Source organism: Myotis lucifugus, unplaced genomic scaffold (genome assembly GCF_000147115.1).
Source record: "Myotis lucifugus unplaced genomic scaffold, Myoluc2.0 scaffold_65, whole genome shotgun sequence".
Classification (NCBI taxonomy): domain Eukaryota; kingdom Metazoa; phylum Chordata; class Mammalia; order Chiroptera; family Vespertilionidae; genus Myotis; species Myotis lucifugus.
In genome coordinates this window covers 2507658-2524100 of record NW_005871113.1, presented here as the reverse complement: position 1 = coordinate 2524100, position 16443 = coordinate 2507658, and the positions used below count along the sequence as shown (strand labels likewise).

Genomic DNA, 16443 nt, shown 5'->3' with positions numbered 1-16443 from the left:
CTTGGATAGTGCCTCCAAGTATTAGTACAGTGTAGTGTTTGCCCATTCACCAGTAAACTATATAACCTTAAACAAATCACTTTACCTCTTAGGTCTTTAATTTTTTTGCCTATCAAATGAAGTTTCCTCTAATTTTAAAATCTGTAAGTCAAGTGATGAAGATTTCTAAGACTATGTTTCCAACAGAAATGTCTTATCTGAACAATCTCTCTGTTTTTCTTTCACTACACATTTTCTCTTAACACATTCCCCTTATTTTTATTTTATTTATTTTTATTCATTTCAGAGAAGAGGGGGGAGGGGGAGAGAGAGAGAGAAACATCAATGATGAGAGAGAATCATTGATCGGCTGCCTTGTGCACGTCGCCTACTGGGGATCAAGCTTGATGGGACTGTGACCTTCTGGTTCATAATCAATGCTCAACCACTGAGCTATGTGGGTTGGGCTCATATTTCCTTCTATGTTTAGTGTTTGTGGAATTCCCCATTCCCTCCCCAACATCTGATGATTGAAGAAGGGCTTAAAATGTCATCATCTGTCTGTCTATCTGTCTGTACTACTCAAGGCAGCATCTAGATCCTCGTGGTCCATGGATTCTAAGAATCTAAATATAGATGGACTTACTTAGAGAATAGTGAATTGTGGTTGCATTTTCCATCTCATCTTAGCCTGTTTTGTTGGACCTCATTGATATATGTTCTCTATAGCTTCACACTTCCCAGGCTTTGCTACTTATGTTTAACATTCAAAATGATTAGGACTTTGGAAATATTTGTGTTTTTGATGAAGCTATATATATTATTTAAATTGTAGTTTACCATCTGATATTTTAATTCTGTGATGTTTACTAAAAATGCATTGCTACAGTTAGTTGCTAAGGTAAATAAGTCACTATATATGTTAATGGATGATATGAATGCATATTGATACAATATGATAAGCTTCCTGCAGATCCATTCACTTACTATCAAATAGAATTGAATTTATTAAATTCTTTAGTATAAAGTTGTAATCTATATTGTATACTTTAAGTGGAAAAGCAAACCTTAGAATTGAAACTCCTTGTCTAATTAGTCGTCTGGGGTGGAATATATGCTGTTTGATGCCTCCATGTGATTCATGTGTACTGATGAATTTCTTTTTAAACTTGCAGCAAATAGTGGCAGCAATAAATGCAGGGATTATACCGTTAGGAAACACCTCCAATCAAATCAGTCACTGGGACTTGGGAAGTTCCTTCTTCTTTGCTGGCACTGTTATTACCACCATAGGTAGGAGACAACTTATTTTGTTTTTTAATTTTGGTACAGCTTGTGAGCTAAAATTCATTTGTTTGAATTTTTTATTTTTTACAGTTGATCAAAATGGTCTTTGTAAGGTAGAAAACTAGATTTTAGTGAATTAATTTTGGAAAGAAGGTTTAAAGGTTTGAATAAAGGAATGATGGAAATGAATTAGTTATTGTTTCAGAATCCTGAGTTAAATTTACAGGGCAGTGCAGTTGTCGTTCAACTAATGGGTAGGAACTTCATGCAATGGCTTGAAATTATGATGTGCGTGTATGTGTGTGTGTGTGTGTGTGTGTGTGTGTGTGGTGGGGGAGGGCAAATAGTTTTAAATTTTCCTGCATCTTTGATTCTTTGGTTTTAGAAACAAAGGATTGGAGTAAAATTTTTACTTTTTAAAATGATTTGATATCAGCGTTTTTAATTTATAGATTTTAACTCTACATTTTAACAGGTTATTCCTGTTCTTACATGCATGTCCCTTTTAACTACTTCAGGGCTTTTTTTTTATACATTGTGTTTTCAATAGTATATATAAATATATATATATATATAAGCCTAAGTGACTGGCTGACCGGCCAGTAGCTATGACACGCAATGACCACCCGGAGGCAGACACTCAATGCACAGGCATGGAAACATGGGACATACTGATGCATCTCAGAGGAAAGGGGAGAGAGGGGGAGGGCAGAACGAGATTAACCAAAGATCTTATATGCATACTAGAGGCCCAGTGCATGGATTCGTGCACCAATGGGGTCCCTTGGCCTGGCCTGCGGGGATCAGGCCAGAACCAGCTCTCTGACATCCCCTGAGGGGTCCTGGGTTGCAAGAGGGTACAGGCCAGGCCGAGGGACCCCACTGGTGCATGAATCCATGCACTAGGCCTCTAGTATCCTATATAATAAAAGCCTAATATGCAAATCGACCAAACAGCAGAACGACTGGTTGCTATGATGCACACTGACCACCAGAGGGCAGAGGCTCAATGCAGGAGCTTCCCTCAGTCCACAGGCCCCAGGCCAGCCAAGGCGGGTGCCAGTGTGGGCCCCCCAATCGCCCCACCAGTCACCCCACAGAGAGAGGCGACTGGCGGCAGTGGGGGGCGGGACCAGCGAGTGGGCGGCGCCAGACCAGCAAAGGTGGGTGCCAGTGGGGGGTCCCCCCAATCATGCTGGTTGCCCCACAGATTGGCCCTGATTGCCGGCCAGGCTTAGGGACCCTACCCATGCACAAATTTCGTGCACTGGGCCTCTAGTATCTATAATAATAAAAACATAATATGCTAATTAGACCAGACAGCCAAACGACCTTCTGGACATCATTCCGGACATCCTTCCAGATGAAGCCGTCGTGGCAGGGGCCGAGGCAGAGGCAGTTAGGGGCGATCAGGCAGGCAAGCAAGAAGTTAGGGGCAATCAGGCAGGCAGGCAGAGTGGTTAGGGGCGATCAGGTAGGCAGGCAGGTGAGCGGTTAGGAGCCAGTACCGGATTGTGAGAGGGATGTCTGACTGCTGATTTAGGCTAATCCCTGTGAGATCCCTATGGGATCAGGCCTAAACCAGCAGTCAGAATTCCCCCGAGGGGTCCCAGGTTGCGAGAGGGTGCAGGCCAGGTTGAGGGACCTCCTCCCCTGCATGAATTTCATGCACCGGGCTTCTAGTATATATATAATTAACACTGAACTGTGAGGATTACAAAAAAGAATTAAAGTTTAAACCCTTGCTGTTTTGCCTCTTAATCATGTCACCTGTTACAATGATAAAAGGGTCACATAGTGGAATGTGATCTCTTCCTCAGCTTGAGCATGTATACACCCAGCACCTTCTAGGCAGCAGAATGGGTACGTGTAGATGACTTCTCTTCTGTTAGTCATTCAGTGCCCAAGAATACCCAGAGGACATAAATGCCAGGCTTGGGGACCAGGAGGAGTTGTAGCTGTCTGGTTTAATGGAAAGAGGTCTTTTTAAAGCATAATATTCAAGATAAGGAAGGAAACTGACCCATCACAGTTATGAAGGAATTTTAAGTGAAAGAAAATATATGTGCAAAACCGAGTTCTGCCCGTCCACTTATGCTTGTGATGAGGATGCCTCTCCTGGGCTTGATCTCTGATTTTTGGGGTGTGAAGTAAGTTTCTAAAAATTTTCATTTTATTTCTTGGTGTCATTGACAAATGACAAATCAAGTATATAAGGTTTCGAATCAGTACTTTATATCAAAGCCCTAAAGAAGAAAGCATGGACAGTTTATGGACGAACTCTCGCTTAAAATTTCCCTTTGAGAGGAATCTGTAGTGACCTGTCATTATGAATCCACTGGAATGCCTCTTTGTGCTGGGTCCCTTGCCAGTGAAATAAATACCTTAGCATGTTGATTTTTGCCTTCATCAAGAGGTCAAGGAACTATGTTTACTCTTACTTTTCCATTAGCTAAGTCAAAAGTTGTGTGGCTGTGAAAATCTGGAAGAATGGCAACCTTGATTTCTAACCATAATAACAGGTTAACTTTGGCGCGTAGGCATCTTGGTCATTTCTACTATGGAAATGACTGTTTATTGTGTAAACTACTTAGAGTCTGGAAGGGGAAAAAACTCACAGACTGAGTGAGAATGGTTTGTTTCTGCCCAATGACAACTCAAAAGTCCAAGTTATAACTCATCATGACCACCACTAAATTATTCCACAGGAGACTCGGTCATTATACAGCCTTCCTGTTGCAGGGTATGTTTATAAACAGTCTCATTTTTTGAATCCCAAATTCAGTAAGTTTTGCAGACATATCCTTCAACACATGAAAAAAATAAGCCATTATTACCAGCCTTACCCCAAATGATAGCCATTAAGCACAGTAACTGATTATTTAGGTTGTTTAGGTAGCTGCCTGACAGCCCAGATCTCCTACTGTTCTATCTCAGGCTTCAGTCTTAGGTGAGTTAAGTCATTCTAGGTCATCCAGAAATATTTCATGGTCTTTTACTCCCAGGTCAAGGCCACCTCCTCTGACCTTGCACTAGATCAGGGGTGGGGAACATCTGGCCCGCAGGCCGTATATGGCCCACAGAATAATTTGGTCTGGCCCTGCCAAGCCGTTAGAGGTAAATTAATTAACTGACCAAATATAGTAGGCTAATTTTTAAACTGATAATTTTGTATGCCTGCGAATGATGTTATAAATGTCCAAATGGCCCTTGGCAGGAAAAAGGTTCCCCATCCCTGGACTAGATTATCATCTATGGTTCAGTGAACATTTTGGCCTCTTTCATAGGTGTGCTTTTGAAAATTTAAAATGTAATCACTCCTTCTCCCCCCCCCCCACCCCCTGGCTCACTCAACCTCTTTTTTTCAGTATGTGTAACTTGAAGCTAATTTGTACTACTGGATATCTGACTGGAGCCACATATATAGAATCTGTATTGTTCTTACTGAAACACAGCATAGAATTAACAAACTTAAATAAAACAATCCTAAATTAAAAATGAAAAAATGCAATTACTAATAATGTTAATGATAATTGTGTGAGCCTTGTGTGAACAATCATAGAAATTGTAACCTCTAGCACTAGTTGCATTGTATCAGTCATTTAAAAATAGAACTTGAGCTCTAGCCGGTTTTGCTCAGTGGATAGAACTTCAGCCTGTGGACTGAAGGGTCCAGGGCATATGCCTGGGTTGCGGGCTTGATCCCCAGTAGGGGGCTTGCAGGAGGCAGCCAATCAATGACTCTCATCACTGATGTTTCTATCTCTCTCTCTCCCTTTCTCTTCTGCTCTAAAGTAAAAAAAAAAAAAAAAATCTGTTTAAAAAAAAACAAAAATAGAACTTGGGACAGTTTTGGAGAATAAATTGCAGTGGATTTTATAAGGTGCCTGGTACAGGTAGTGCTTCAGGGAGCTGCATTGGCTGCAATTGTCCAAGACTTTTCTATTCAATATTATCAATTTGCCTTAGAGGCCAAAGTTACCCTTACTGTTCATTGGAAATATGCCCAAGGGGAGTTCAATTACACAAAATGGAATGTTAAAATTTAAGGACTAATTTTAGAGAATCTCTGCATATGTCTGTATACTCTTTCCAAAATCACGCCCTTCCAAACCCTTCACAAATTCCATTCCAAAGTTGTATAGACTAAAATCCATTTTTTACTGCTCTCTCTCTCTCTCTCTCTCTCTCTCTCTTTCTCTCTCTCTCTCTCTCTCCCCACTTTCCAACTACCAGCCAATTCTGTCAGCTCTGCCTTTAAAGGAGACCCACCATTTAACTACCATTTTGGTCCCAGCCGGCATCGTCTCAGTGTCAGGATCCTTGCAGAAAGGAACCTTCTGCTCAGAACCTTCCGTGGTTTCCAACTCAGTTGGAGCAAAAAACATCCTTCATTGCCTCTCTCATCACAGATATGCAAGTTCTGTGAGGTTAAGGGATTTGATGTGTTTGAATCTTTTCTGTATTCCCAATGTCTGACACATAGTGGGTGCCTGATAATTATTTCTGGAATAAAAAACTAGGCATTCTAAGTGGTATGAAGCGTGGCTTACTAGATATGACATAATGCTAAAGTGATACCAATTATACTAAATTCTTAGCTCTTTCAATAGCTTTCATTACTAAATTTTTGTTTGTTCATTTGTTGACTCAACAAATAAGAAAACAACATCACTCTGCTACTGCAACAATAAAAGATCAATTATTTGAGCTTAAGTTGCACAAGGACCAGTTGAGGGGCCAAAAGAGCCAATAATCATTTACGCTATAGTGTGTCAGGTATGTTTCAGAACTTTTCATGGAAGTGGGTAGGAGTGACACTTTACATAGATATTGGGGTAGATGAGGAAAGGGGCAAGGAACACTTTCCTTAATGAGTGTCCTAGTTGAGACTGGAAAGATAACTAGGAATTTTCCAGGTGAGTAAAGGTGGAAAGGAAACAGTTGAGGCGTTGGGAGTTCATGTAGGCTAGATCAGGGGTCAGAGACAGTATGTTCTGTTAGGGAATTGCAAGTTATCTAGAACTGGTGTTTGTCACTGAAGGGATTCATGCTCAGGACCATGTAAATTAGTAAGTTGGTGTAAGTAGCTCCTGTTGAATCAGTGCTACTTCTGCCACTGCCAGGGGTGTAAAGAACACGGTCTGCCTGCAGTCCAATGTACAAGGTAAAATTTGCACGTATGAAATAACTGAAGAAAAACAGAAACAAGTATATTCACATCGTACATGGAACCATGGTTTAAGTGCTATAAGAATTGAGAAAAAGGAAATATTATGTGGAAAGGTTTAACTAGAGAAATTGAATGTGAACTCTGCTTTGAAGAAAAAGTTGGTTTCGATTGATGAAGGGGGGGATAGAGCCTCTGAGTCTGTGATGTGGCTAAGTGAAAATACAAGGAGAGAAATGAACTTGATTTATTTTGAGCATTAGAAAAGTCAGCATTTGACTAGACCAGAGGAATTATTTAAAGGAATGGTGGGAAATATTATTGACTGACTCGGGGGGGGGGGGGATATAGTTGAATATAATTTGATTTTTGTGAATTTTGGACCGACTGTAAGTCAGAACATGGATTTTTCTTTTTTGGCAAATAGAAGGACAGGTTGAAGAGACATTAGAAGATGCATTTGTCAGGAAGAGGATCCATGGAGACTGACATCTGAGAGGACAATTAGGTCATTTCAGTGACCGATGGAAGGAGCAGGAGAGTATTGGGGTTATTAGAGTTGCTGTTGAAGGATGAGAGAAGGACAAAATGCTAAAATAAGTAGATGCAAGAATCAACAGGCCTTGGTGACCAATACAATGAAGAGAAAGGAGTCAAAATGTTGAATATTGAAGTGCATATTTAGGCAGCAAGCTTGATATTCATAGAGAATGAATGCTACTTGAGCCTGTGAAGGGAAAGGAGGAAAAACAATGGCCAAGATGTTGCATGTTGTGTTATATCATGAAGCTTCATTTTAGTAGCTTCCCCTCACCTCAGTTTTTATTTGTTTATTTTTTAATTCAGACAGACGAGGAATACAGGTGGGCAGGCTCCCTCTTGGAGCTCACATTTGGGTTGAAGAGGCCAACAATCAATTATTAGCACATTGAAAAACAAGACCATTATCGATGGTCATAAACACTGCACAAGAAGTTCATGTGCAGTGATAGGGAGCAGATAGTGGAACTGGGTAGGGAGTGGGAGGGGTTCTAATGGAGACTATTCAAGACATCTGAGCAGGTGACATTTAGGCTGAAACTTGGGCGATGGAAAGAAAGCAGTGGGGTAAAGAGGGCAAAGACAGTTGAGGCAGAGGACTCAGCAATGGCAAAGACCTTGAGAGGGGCAGATTTGGGCATATTCAAGGACTGCAGATGGGTCCCTGTGGCAGATCCCGGAAGAAGCAAGGTTAGCAAGATTAACAGGAGCCAGGGTGTGTAGGACCTGGTAGGTCACGGGAACGCTGTAAATTCAGTGGGAAACCATGAATGATTTAAGCAGAAGAGAGGCATGACCTGACTCAGGCTGCCATTCGGAGGGCAAAGGGGGAAGCAAGGAGACCAGGAGAGAAGATGTTGACTTGAACTTAGGAGGGTGAACAGTGGACAGATACATGATTTAAAAAAGAAAGTTTCCTGATGGAGGGATACTTATTTCCGAGAATACTGCCATAGGGGTATCGGGTTTTAAATTTGTTATTTTAAAGCTAATAGGAAATCACTGATACTGTAGGAAAGGCTATTGTCAAAATTATGGACAACTGCATTCTATTTTGAGGTCAATTTGAAGATAGAAATAAAATGTTATGTGATTAAATAAGGCATTAACCATGATAAAATTTCCCCCAGTGGGAAGCAAATTGGAATGCTGGGGCTGAGATCTGCCCAGACTTATCCCTTAACCATCATGATCTCTGATTGTCACAATGAGTAACGACAAGGACACCACTGTGGTGTACAGCAGCTCTGAGGTCCCAAAGCATCACGTTAGGTCCTATGGGAAGCTTTCCCTTGGACTAGCTGTGCTCACAGTTACAAAGCACTCGTTTTCTACCACTTGAATGTGGAGAGTGAATTCAGTTATGTAGTTTCTATATCCTGGACCAACCACGGGGACTTTTAATTTGCTTCTACCCAGGCTGCATTGCTAAAGCTGTTATGACAATTGTCACAGATTTACTGCAAACCCCTATTTTGCCTGTTTCGCTTAATGCTTAATGATTAGAAAAACAAGACGAAATAAAAAAAAATTAAAGATTTGGAGTAACTGTATCAAACAGTTTATCTGGGTTTTTATCTTCTTAGAAGAGGTCTATTTTGGAAATGCAGAGGGTGTATTGCAAGCTGTAGAGCCTTATACATTCTTCAGCAGGGAGCCTGGGACCTTTCTGTTGGATTTGGTAAAAAACTACAACTTAGAGGGTGAGGGGGAAATTGTTCAATTCTGTGATCTCAAGGAGCCATTCTCTGAACTTGGAAATGAATGCACTTGAAGCGGTGGTGTAGAATTTGCCAGTTAGCATCTTCCCAGGGGGTGATGTCATTGCAACTTTGGTGGGTGGGTGTTACCTTATTACCTTAGTACACTCATAATTCGGTGGCATTTCACTGGTCTCTTAGCCAGTCTCAGAAAACTGCATATTGGATTTTGGAAACCCATTTTAAAGGAAAGTTAATGTTCTGTGAGGTAGCTTAAAACATAGATAATCTTTCGAGGTGACTTCCAACCCCAACTGAAATCTCTGTATTTTTCTTTATACCAATTTGTTAAAGTGTGTGTTTATTTTTTCCAATATATGTGACTCTGGTGTTGGGCATTTGAAATAGCGACGTTGAAATTAAGAAATCATTTTGGGTTTTTCATTCCCATTTCTTTTCCCATCCACTTAAATTAATGGAAATAAAAACCCATCTCAGGATATTAATAACCGATGTTCCTGCCATTCACATAGGTTTACTTATTTTCTAAGTCTTATGAATGGTAGTTAAGTTAGTAGAGTTCAAAATTTTATTTGATAGGCAATAAAACTGAATTATTGCATTAATAGTGTTGTAGACTCCAAAGCAATAATGAAATAGATTAGTCATCTTCTCTTCTCATTACATGTGTATGTCACATCAGTCACAAAGAGGTTCAGTTCAGAGCACCTGGTACTCAGAATCCCAGAATCTTGTGCTGGTTGGAAGGATTAGAGATATAATCTTCTCAGGAGTGAGGAAGTTGCTGCTCCTTCCCCTGCCCCTTCCCTTTCCCCTCCACCTCCCCCTTCACCTCCTTCCCCACCTCCTCCCTCTTCTCCTTTTTCTCCCCATCCACCTTCCCTGCCTCCCTCCCTCCCTCCCTGCCTCCCACCCTGTCCCCCTCCTCCTCCTCCTTCCTCTTCTGTTTTGTAGTAGAACACAGAACAAGAGAGCATAGATCTAACAGAAACTGGAACTCCCAGTGAGAGGAGGGCTGGCTATGGTATTAGCATAGTAGTCATACACATCTTGGGTGTGTTCGGGTCAGGAATTGCTTGCATTCTGAAACAAAACACACTATATTTCTGCATACTTCTGAAAAGTTTGCAGTAACATATTTAATCTTCTGGAAAGCAATCACTGTCAGATTTTGTGATCAAGAAATTACTCCAAGATTGGAAGCAAAGAATTATCATGAAGTTGATGCCCTGAATACACACAGAATCTATTTTTGCTTTGTCTTCTCCCCCTTCCTAACCACTGAAATCTAGCACTATTTGTCATAAATTATAGATTTTACAGGGCATCGAACTGACCATTGGCTATGCAGGTATGGCTCTGGAAGTGATTAAAACTAGGTGAGATGATTATCAGAAAAATACTTTTTGTAACTGTCTCAAGTATTTCATTTGGTAAGGAAGGAATGTCATAACATTTGTGTGGGCCTGCCTGGCTTTCAGCTAGTCATTATGCTACATATTTGTTTCCTTCCCAGTCCTTTTTAAAATAAATTTTTAGACTTGTGCAATGTTACTCTTGGAAAATTGGCATTGTTGTGTATGTGGTACTGTAAATACAGCACGATGTTTGCAAAAGAAGTACCTGTGCCAAATGAGGGTCATGTGTAAGTATTGTGGTTTGTGTGCACATAAAGTCCAATGCAGAGTAGGCTAACTCCAAATGGAAAGGAATTCCATGCAGCCAACTCTTGATTCTGACATCCCATTGGGGGAAATACAGCGTGTGGCAAAAGTAGGTTTACAGTTGTTGGTATGGAAAATAATACCATAATAAATAAATAAATAAATAAATAAACGAACTCTGTGTTTCACCTGCTCACAACTGTAAATCTACTTTTGCCCCAAAAGTAGGTTTAGAGTTGTTGGTATGGAAAATAATACCATAATAAATAAATAAATAACTAAATAAATAAATAAATGAACGAACTCTGTGTTTCACCTACTCACAACTGTAAATCTACTTTTGCCCCACCGTATGTGGACAGAAGGAACAATTCAAAGTCACAGGTCATCAAAAATGCCTACTAATGACTAATCTTACACTTGTACCCCTTTCAACTTTATGTTTAGAACAGAAACAACCTGTGGGCCAGTTTAGTTGAGTGTTATACTTCTCCCCTCTCTGCTTAGCTTTCCCTTATTGAAGATGCTAACAGAGGGAAATTCCCACAGGCAAACAGCAAGAGAAGAAAGAAAGAAAAGAAGGGGTATGGAATAAGTCATAATCTGCCTAAATAGCTTCTGATCAAAAAGAACACATGTTCTAATAGGTAATTTCAGTGCTTTCTGTAGGTACCTTAATGGAAACTATGCTGTGACTTATTTTGATGCATAAAAAATAGATGTAGATAATAGCTCCTACACCTAAATAATGTGTTATATGTATTCATGCTGCCACTTAGCCTACTATTACTTAGCACAGCTTAGAATGAAAATATTCCTCCCTGGTTTTTTTTCTAAAGGAGTGATATAGTTGAAGGAATGTCAAATTTCATTTCAGAAAAATGTACGTTTAGGTTTTTGTCTTTGCTATGAGCTAGGGTTGTATTCTTGAGCAAATCGCAGTTTCATTATCTTTAATTCTATCACTTGTCAAATGGGCCTAGTGTTTCTCACAATCAGAGTTGTTGTGGAGGTTAAATAAGATTATGTACGTGAAAATAGTTTGTACACTGAATGACAGTATACCAATTTAGAGAAGCTGGTTTTACTATTAGAGTCATTTTTCTTTTGTGAAAACAAGCCAATATTATCTTTTGCACATTTATTTATATTACTGGTATTAACAAAGAAAGAAAATACATTCTTCTGTAAAACTTTGAATGCCCTCCTTCCGGGTTACTTGATATTCAAACTGGTTAAACATTATAAGAAAATATTTAATTTGCTTTCCAAACTGTTTCCTTAACCCCATCACTGCAATAGGATATTTTTTTACTTTTCACATGTAATGTTGGCTCTATGTATTATTGAAGGAGATCGTGACCCAGAACTACCTTCCTATAGAGTGGTTTCACTAGGAAAACTATCTCCAAGTAAAAATAAATATGTAAAGTTATAATCTTAGCTTCTTTTTTGCAGAGACTTTGCTGTTATTGATGGTATTATTTAGGGATTTCACTCACATTTTAGTAACGTTTACTTAATGAGGTCAAAATCATGGTAAAAACATTCAAACCATTCAGGAAAATACATTTAAAAACTTGACTTTCTTTTTTGCTGTAGAGGCAAAACGCTGCAGGGGTCGGCAAGCTATGGCCAGTGGGCAAAATCCAGCCTGCCTCCTGGTAGGTCGTCCTTAGAGCACAGCCACACCCGTCTACTGTAGTATTGTCTTTGGCTATCTTCTTGCTACAATGGCAGAGCCCAGTAGTTAGAACGGAGACCATAGGGCCTGCAAAGCTGAAAATATTTACTGTCTGGCCTTTTCCAGGAAAAGTTTGCCAACCAGGGACTAAAGAAAAGAGTTTAAAGCAAGGAAAAAGAATGCAGTTTGTGAATAGAAGACGTGGATGGGAGTCTTGAGTCTAGTATTTATTCATTGTGTGATTTTTGACTACATCATTGAACTACGTTTCTGAGTGGTTTCCTTCATGGGGCTAGTCTAAACTTTTAATAGGTGAATATTAATACACGTGCTTGCTGTCTCATAGAATGTTATGAAAACTAAAAGGACAATATATTTAATAATATTGACTCTTTTTTTAAAAGAGTTCGCTGTATTTCTCCATTTCTCTTCATTGTCCAGTGAAGATTGAAATAAGCTTTGTGACTGAATTTTTGTAAACCATGGAAGTTATGTGGATAAGCTTTGAGGGCTTAAGATTATCTCTTCTGGAGAGAAGGTCCACAGTGTGTATCAGATTCTCAAAAGCGTTCACAGTCCTCAAAGGGGGTTAAAACCATTGGCTGGAATAAGTCTACTTTTCAGAGTGATGAAAAATGAAACTTTAGTGGCACTTCACAAATTGAGAGAAAATACCATGTTGCAATATGCTCAGGTAGATGCTAGCAGATTAAATAATGACAAAGACCTGAGGACAGAGCTCAAAAGGAAACCATGTGAAACTGTTTCTAAAAATAAAACAACCTCCTGTTGTTGGGCTCTGAGTGACATTACAGTGTCAAACATGTTCTCTCAGTTGTCCCGAGCTCCTGCAGATTGAGTTTGTTTTCTGTAAACATGATGGGAAATGTTATAGTTCAGAACATGAAAGTCCAATCTCCATCCACCACATTCTGGGTTTAAAAAATTCAGGCTTTGGGGAAAAAATTTCAAGAAAATGAAATTTAAGTGCCAGAAAAACATCTTTGGGGGATAAATTAGAGAGTGGAAATTATGGATTTATGATAATAGCAGGTTGTTATGATAAAGACATTCTTAATTATGGGTAATTATAGGGAGAAAAATTGGACCTGATTGTAAATCACATTTAATAAACTCTTTTGTCTTTTCTACCATGTTTTCTGGTTCCAGTTTACAATTATTTGCCAAAAGTCTGAAGATGTGCAGTGCTAATTGCCTTTCAAAATTCATGGAAACTTTGGGAAAGATACATAAATCAAGGCAACTCTAGATAGGTGTTTGCCTAAGTCAATACAGAAAATAAATCACATTCTTTTATAGGGCAACATTGGACTTGCAAATAGTGAGCAATTAATGATGTGCTTACTTAAAATCAAGTGCTGTATAATTTTACTTAAAAAATGTAATGAGGAGTACGTTTACATAATTAAACAAACAAATGAGAAACAAATAAGCAGGATAAAAAATATACAGTGACAGCCCTAGCCAGTGTGGCTCAGTTGGTTGGGTATCATCCCATGCACAAACAGGTTGCTGGTTTGATTCCACAGATTGCAGGCAAGGTCTCTGGTGTCCGGTGGGGGGTGTGCACGAGGCAGCCAATCACATAGATGTTCCTCTCTCTCTCTCTCAAATGCAATAAAAATATTAAATATGTATATTTATATCCTATATAATAAAAGCCAAATATGCAAATTGACCAAATGGCAGAATGACCGGTAGAATGACTGGTCGCTATGACATGCACTGACCACCAGGGGGCAGGCACTCAATGCAGGAGCTACCCCCAGCCCGCAGGCCCCAGGCCAGCCAAGGCGGGTGCCAGCAGGGGCCTCTCGATCGCCTGCTGGTCACCCCACAGATTGGCCCTGATCTCTGACCAGGCCTAGGGACCCTACCTGTGCACAAATTTTGTGCATCAGGCTTCTGGTATATATATTTATTTATTTATTTTGGTGTTCCCAAAAAATGTATACAGACTTTGATTACAAAGTCAGTGTTTATTAATATGCAGTTCATTTTCAAAATTGAGTTATCAGCTGTTGAAGTGTTATATACTCTTTTAAGAACCCCCTTATATAGAGAGAGATTCCCCTGCAGCTGACCCCCCAGTCTCTCAGTCTCTATACAGAACTATTACCGTTTCATGCTATTATTCTAGAAATCATTGGTATATATATGGCTATGTGTGTAATTAATGTATACATGGCCCTTCCTTATACAAGTGAAACCCACCCTATCTTACTATTTCCACATAATAATATATTTTGGAATTTTTTTCTTATCACTTTCTGAAGATTTGCTTCATTGTTTTAGCAGCTGCATATTATTCCAATTTAAGAGCATGTCAGATCTTCTTGGGGTGGCGAACACACAATACAATATACAGATGATGTATTATAGAATTGTACACTGAAAACTGTATAATTTTATTAACCAATGTCACCCCAATAAATTCAGTAAAAAGAAAAGAACATTTCATATCTTTAGCCTTTTTGATGATCATTAGTTATTTGTCACTATAATGCTCATTGGATAGTTAAATATTATATAACATATATAATAAATATACTTGTATTTATTTTTCTTTATCTAGTACGCCATTTTATTTATTTTTTGTTTTTTTAGAGAGAGATTGGAAGGGAGAGAGAGCAAAAGAGAGATAAATGTCAATTTGTTGATCCGCTTATTTATGCATTAATTGGTTGGTACTTGTATGTGCCCTGAATGAGGATTGAACCTGCAACCTTAGTGTATCAGGATGATGCTCTAACAAACTGAGCCACCTGGCCAGGGCCCAGGACCACTTTTTCATAGTCCTTTTCCTATGCTTTTTTTTTTTTTAAATATTTTATTGATTTTTTGCAGGGAGAGGGATAGAGAGTTAGAAACATCAATGAGAGAGAAACATCGATTAGCTGTCTCCCACACACCCCCTACTAGGGATGTGCCTGCAACCTAGGTACATGCCCTTGACCGGAATGGAACCCGGGACCCTTCAGTCCGCAGGCCGACGCTCTATCCACTGAGCCAAACCGGTCAGGGCTTCCTATGCTTTTTTAAAAAAAAATCATGATTGTAACTCTATTTTACTTATAAAATTTTATTTATCAAAAAATTTATCATATAAAATTGTTTTCTTATATATGGAAATATGTGATTAATAGAAAAATCCAGAAATGTATAAAAAAGAATATAACTAGATATGCCCATGTTTTCTTATCGTGATTTTCCTATATATGCTTTATATAGTTTGTATCATATCATGATGGCCGATTTTTAGAGATATTTAATATAATAATACCCGTGATCCTTATGGGTGTTATGAATCTGAGCTTGTTGGCATAAAATATCTGTCCTTAAATGTCTTATTTGTCTTTCAATAAAAAAAACAAACACCCTAAAAATAAAAGTAGGCTTTTTAACATGAACTTCAAAGATACAGAAAGTCATTACTTAATATACTTGTCTTTTATAACAGCTACCAGTTATATCATGCTGCTTTACTTTTGTATAGGAAAAAAAAGTTTTGTTCAGTTATTCTCTAGACAACACGGTCCAGTCATCTAAATTGTTATGTAAGATCCAAAATGTGTCAGTTAAACTGGGAGAAAAAGAATGCAGCATGCCATAGAAATACCTTGTTTTTATGAGGATTTATCTCGCAATTGACTTATATTATTCTCAATTTTTTCAATGCAAGTGGAATAAATGTTTGCATATTTGCAATTGGGTTTCTTTTGCATACATGGTCAGGTATAAAATTCTTGGATTGCAACTTTTTCCTATCGCATCTGTAGATATTTCTCTATTGTTCTTTTGTCACTTGCTGTTACACAGGAGGAGTTTGATACTGGCCTGATTTTTCTGCTTTAATTGGTAACCTGTTCTCCTTAACTCTCCTCTTCCAACCTCCCCCCCTTTTTTTTAGATGAGAGATTTTTCTTTTAATCTTGTGCTGGTTTCATTTATTTTGTTTTATTTTAGAAAAACCCTTGTTTATGTATAGTTCTGATTATTCTATTATAATGATTTTGTTTTTCCACCTTTAGGGACAGTGACAATTTTTATGTTGTTTCTTTGTTTTCTTTTTTTTTTTATATTTTATTGATTTTTTTACAGAGAGGAAGGGAGGATAGAGAGTTAGAAACATCAATGAGAGAGAAACACTGATCAGCTGCCTCCTGCACACTCCCTACTGGGGATGTGCCTGCAACTAAGGTACATGCCCTTGACCAGAATCGAACCTGGGACCCTTGAGTCTGCAGGCTGATGCTCTATCCACTGAGCCAAACCGGTTAGGGCTCTTTGTTTTCTTTATATATCATTTGCCTCTTAAAATTCTTTCTACCTTTATTTTTTTCTATAATTCTGGAAAATCATTTATATTCTATAAGC

At 38.8% G+C, this 16443-nt stretch overlaps 1 protein-coding gene across 2 annotated transcripts in view; it reads left to right on the top strand.

Moving 5' to 3' along the window:
• KCNK2 (potassium two pore domain channel subfamily K member 2) overlaps positions 1-16443 on the top strand; it is a 93388-nt gene that overhangs the window by 19192 nt on the left and 57753 nt on the right. For both annotated transcript variants that reach the window (XM_006089873.3, XM_023754751.1), the window contains exon 3: positions 1155-1272. In XM_006089873.3, coding sequence (XP_006089935.1) covers positions 1155-1272 — 118 coding nt within the window. The remainder of the gene's footprint in view (positions 1-1154; positions 1273-16443) is intronic.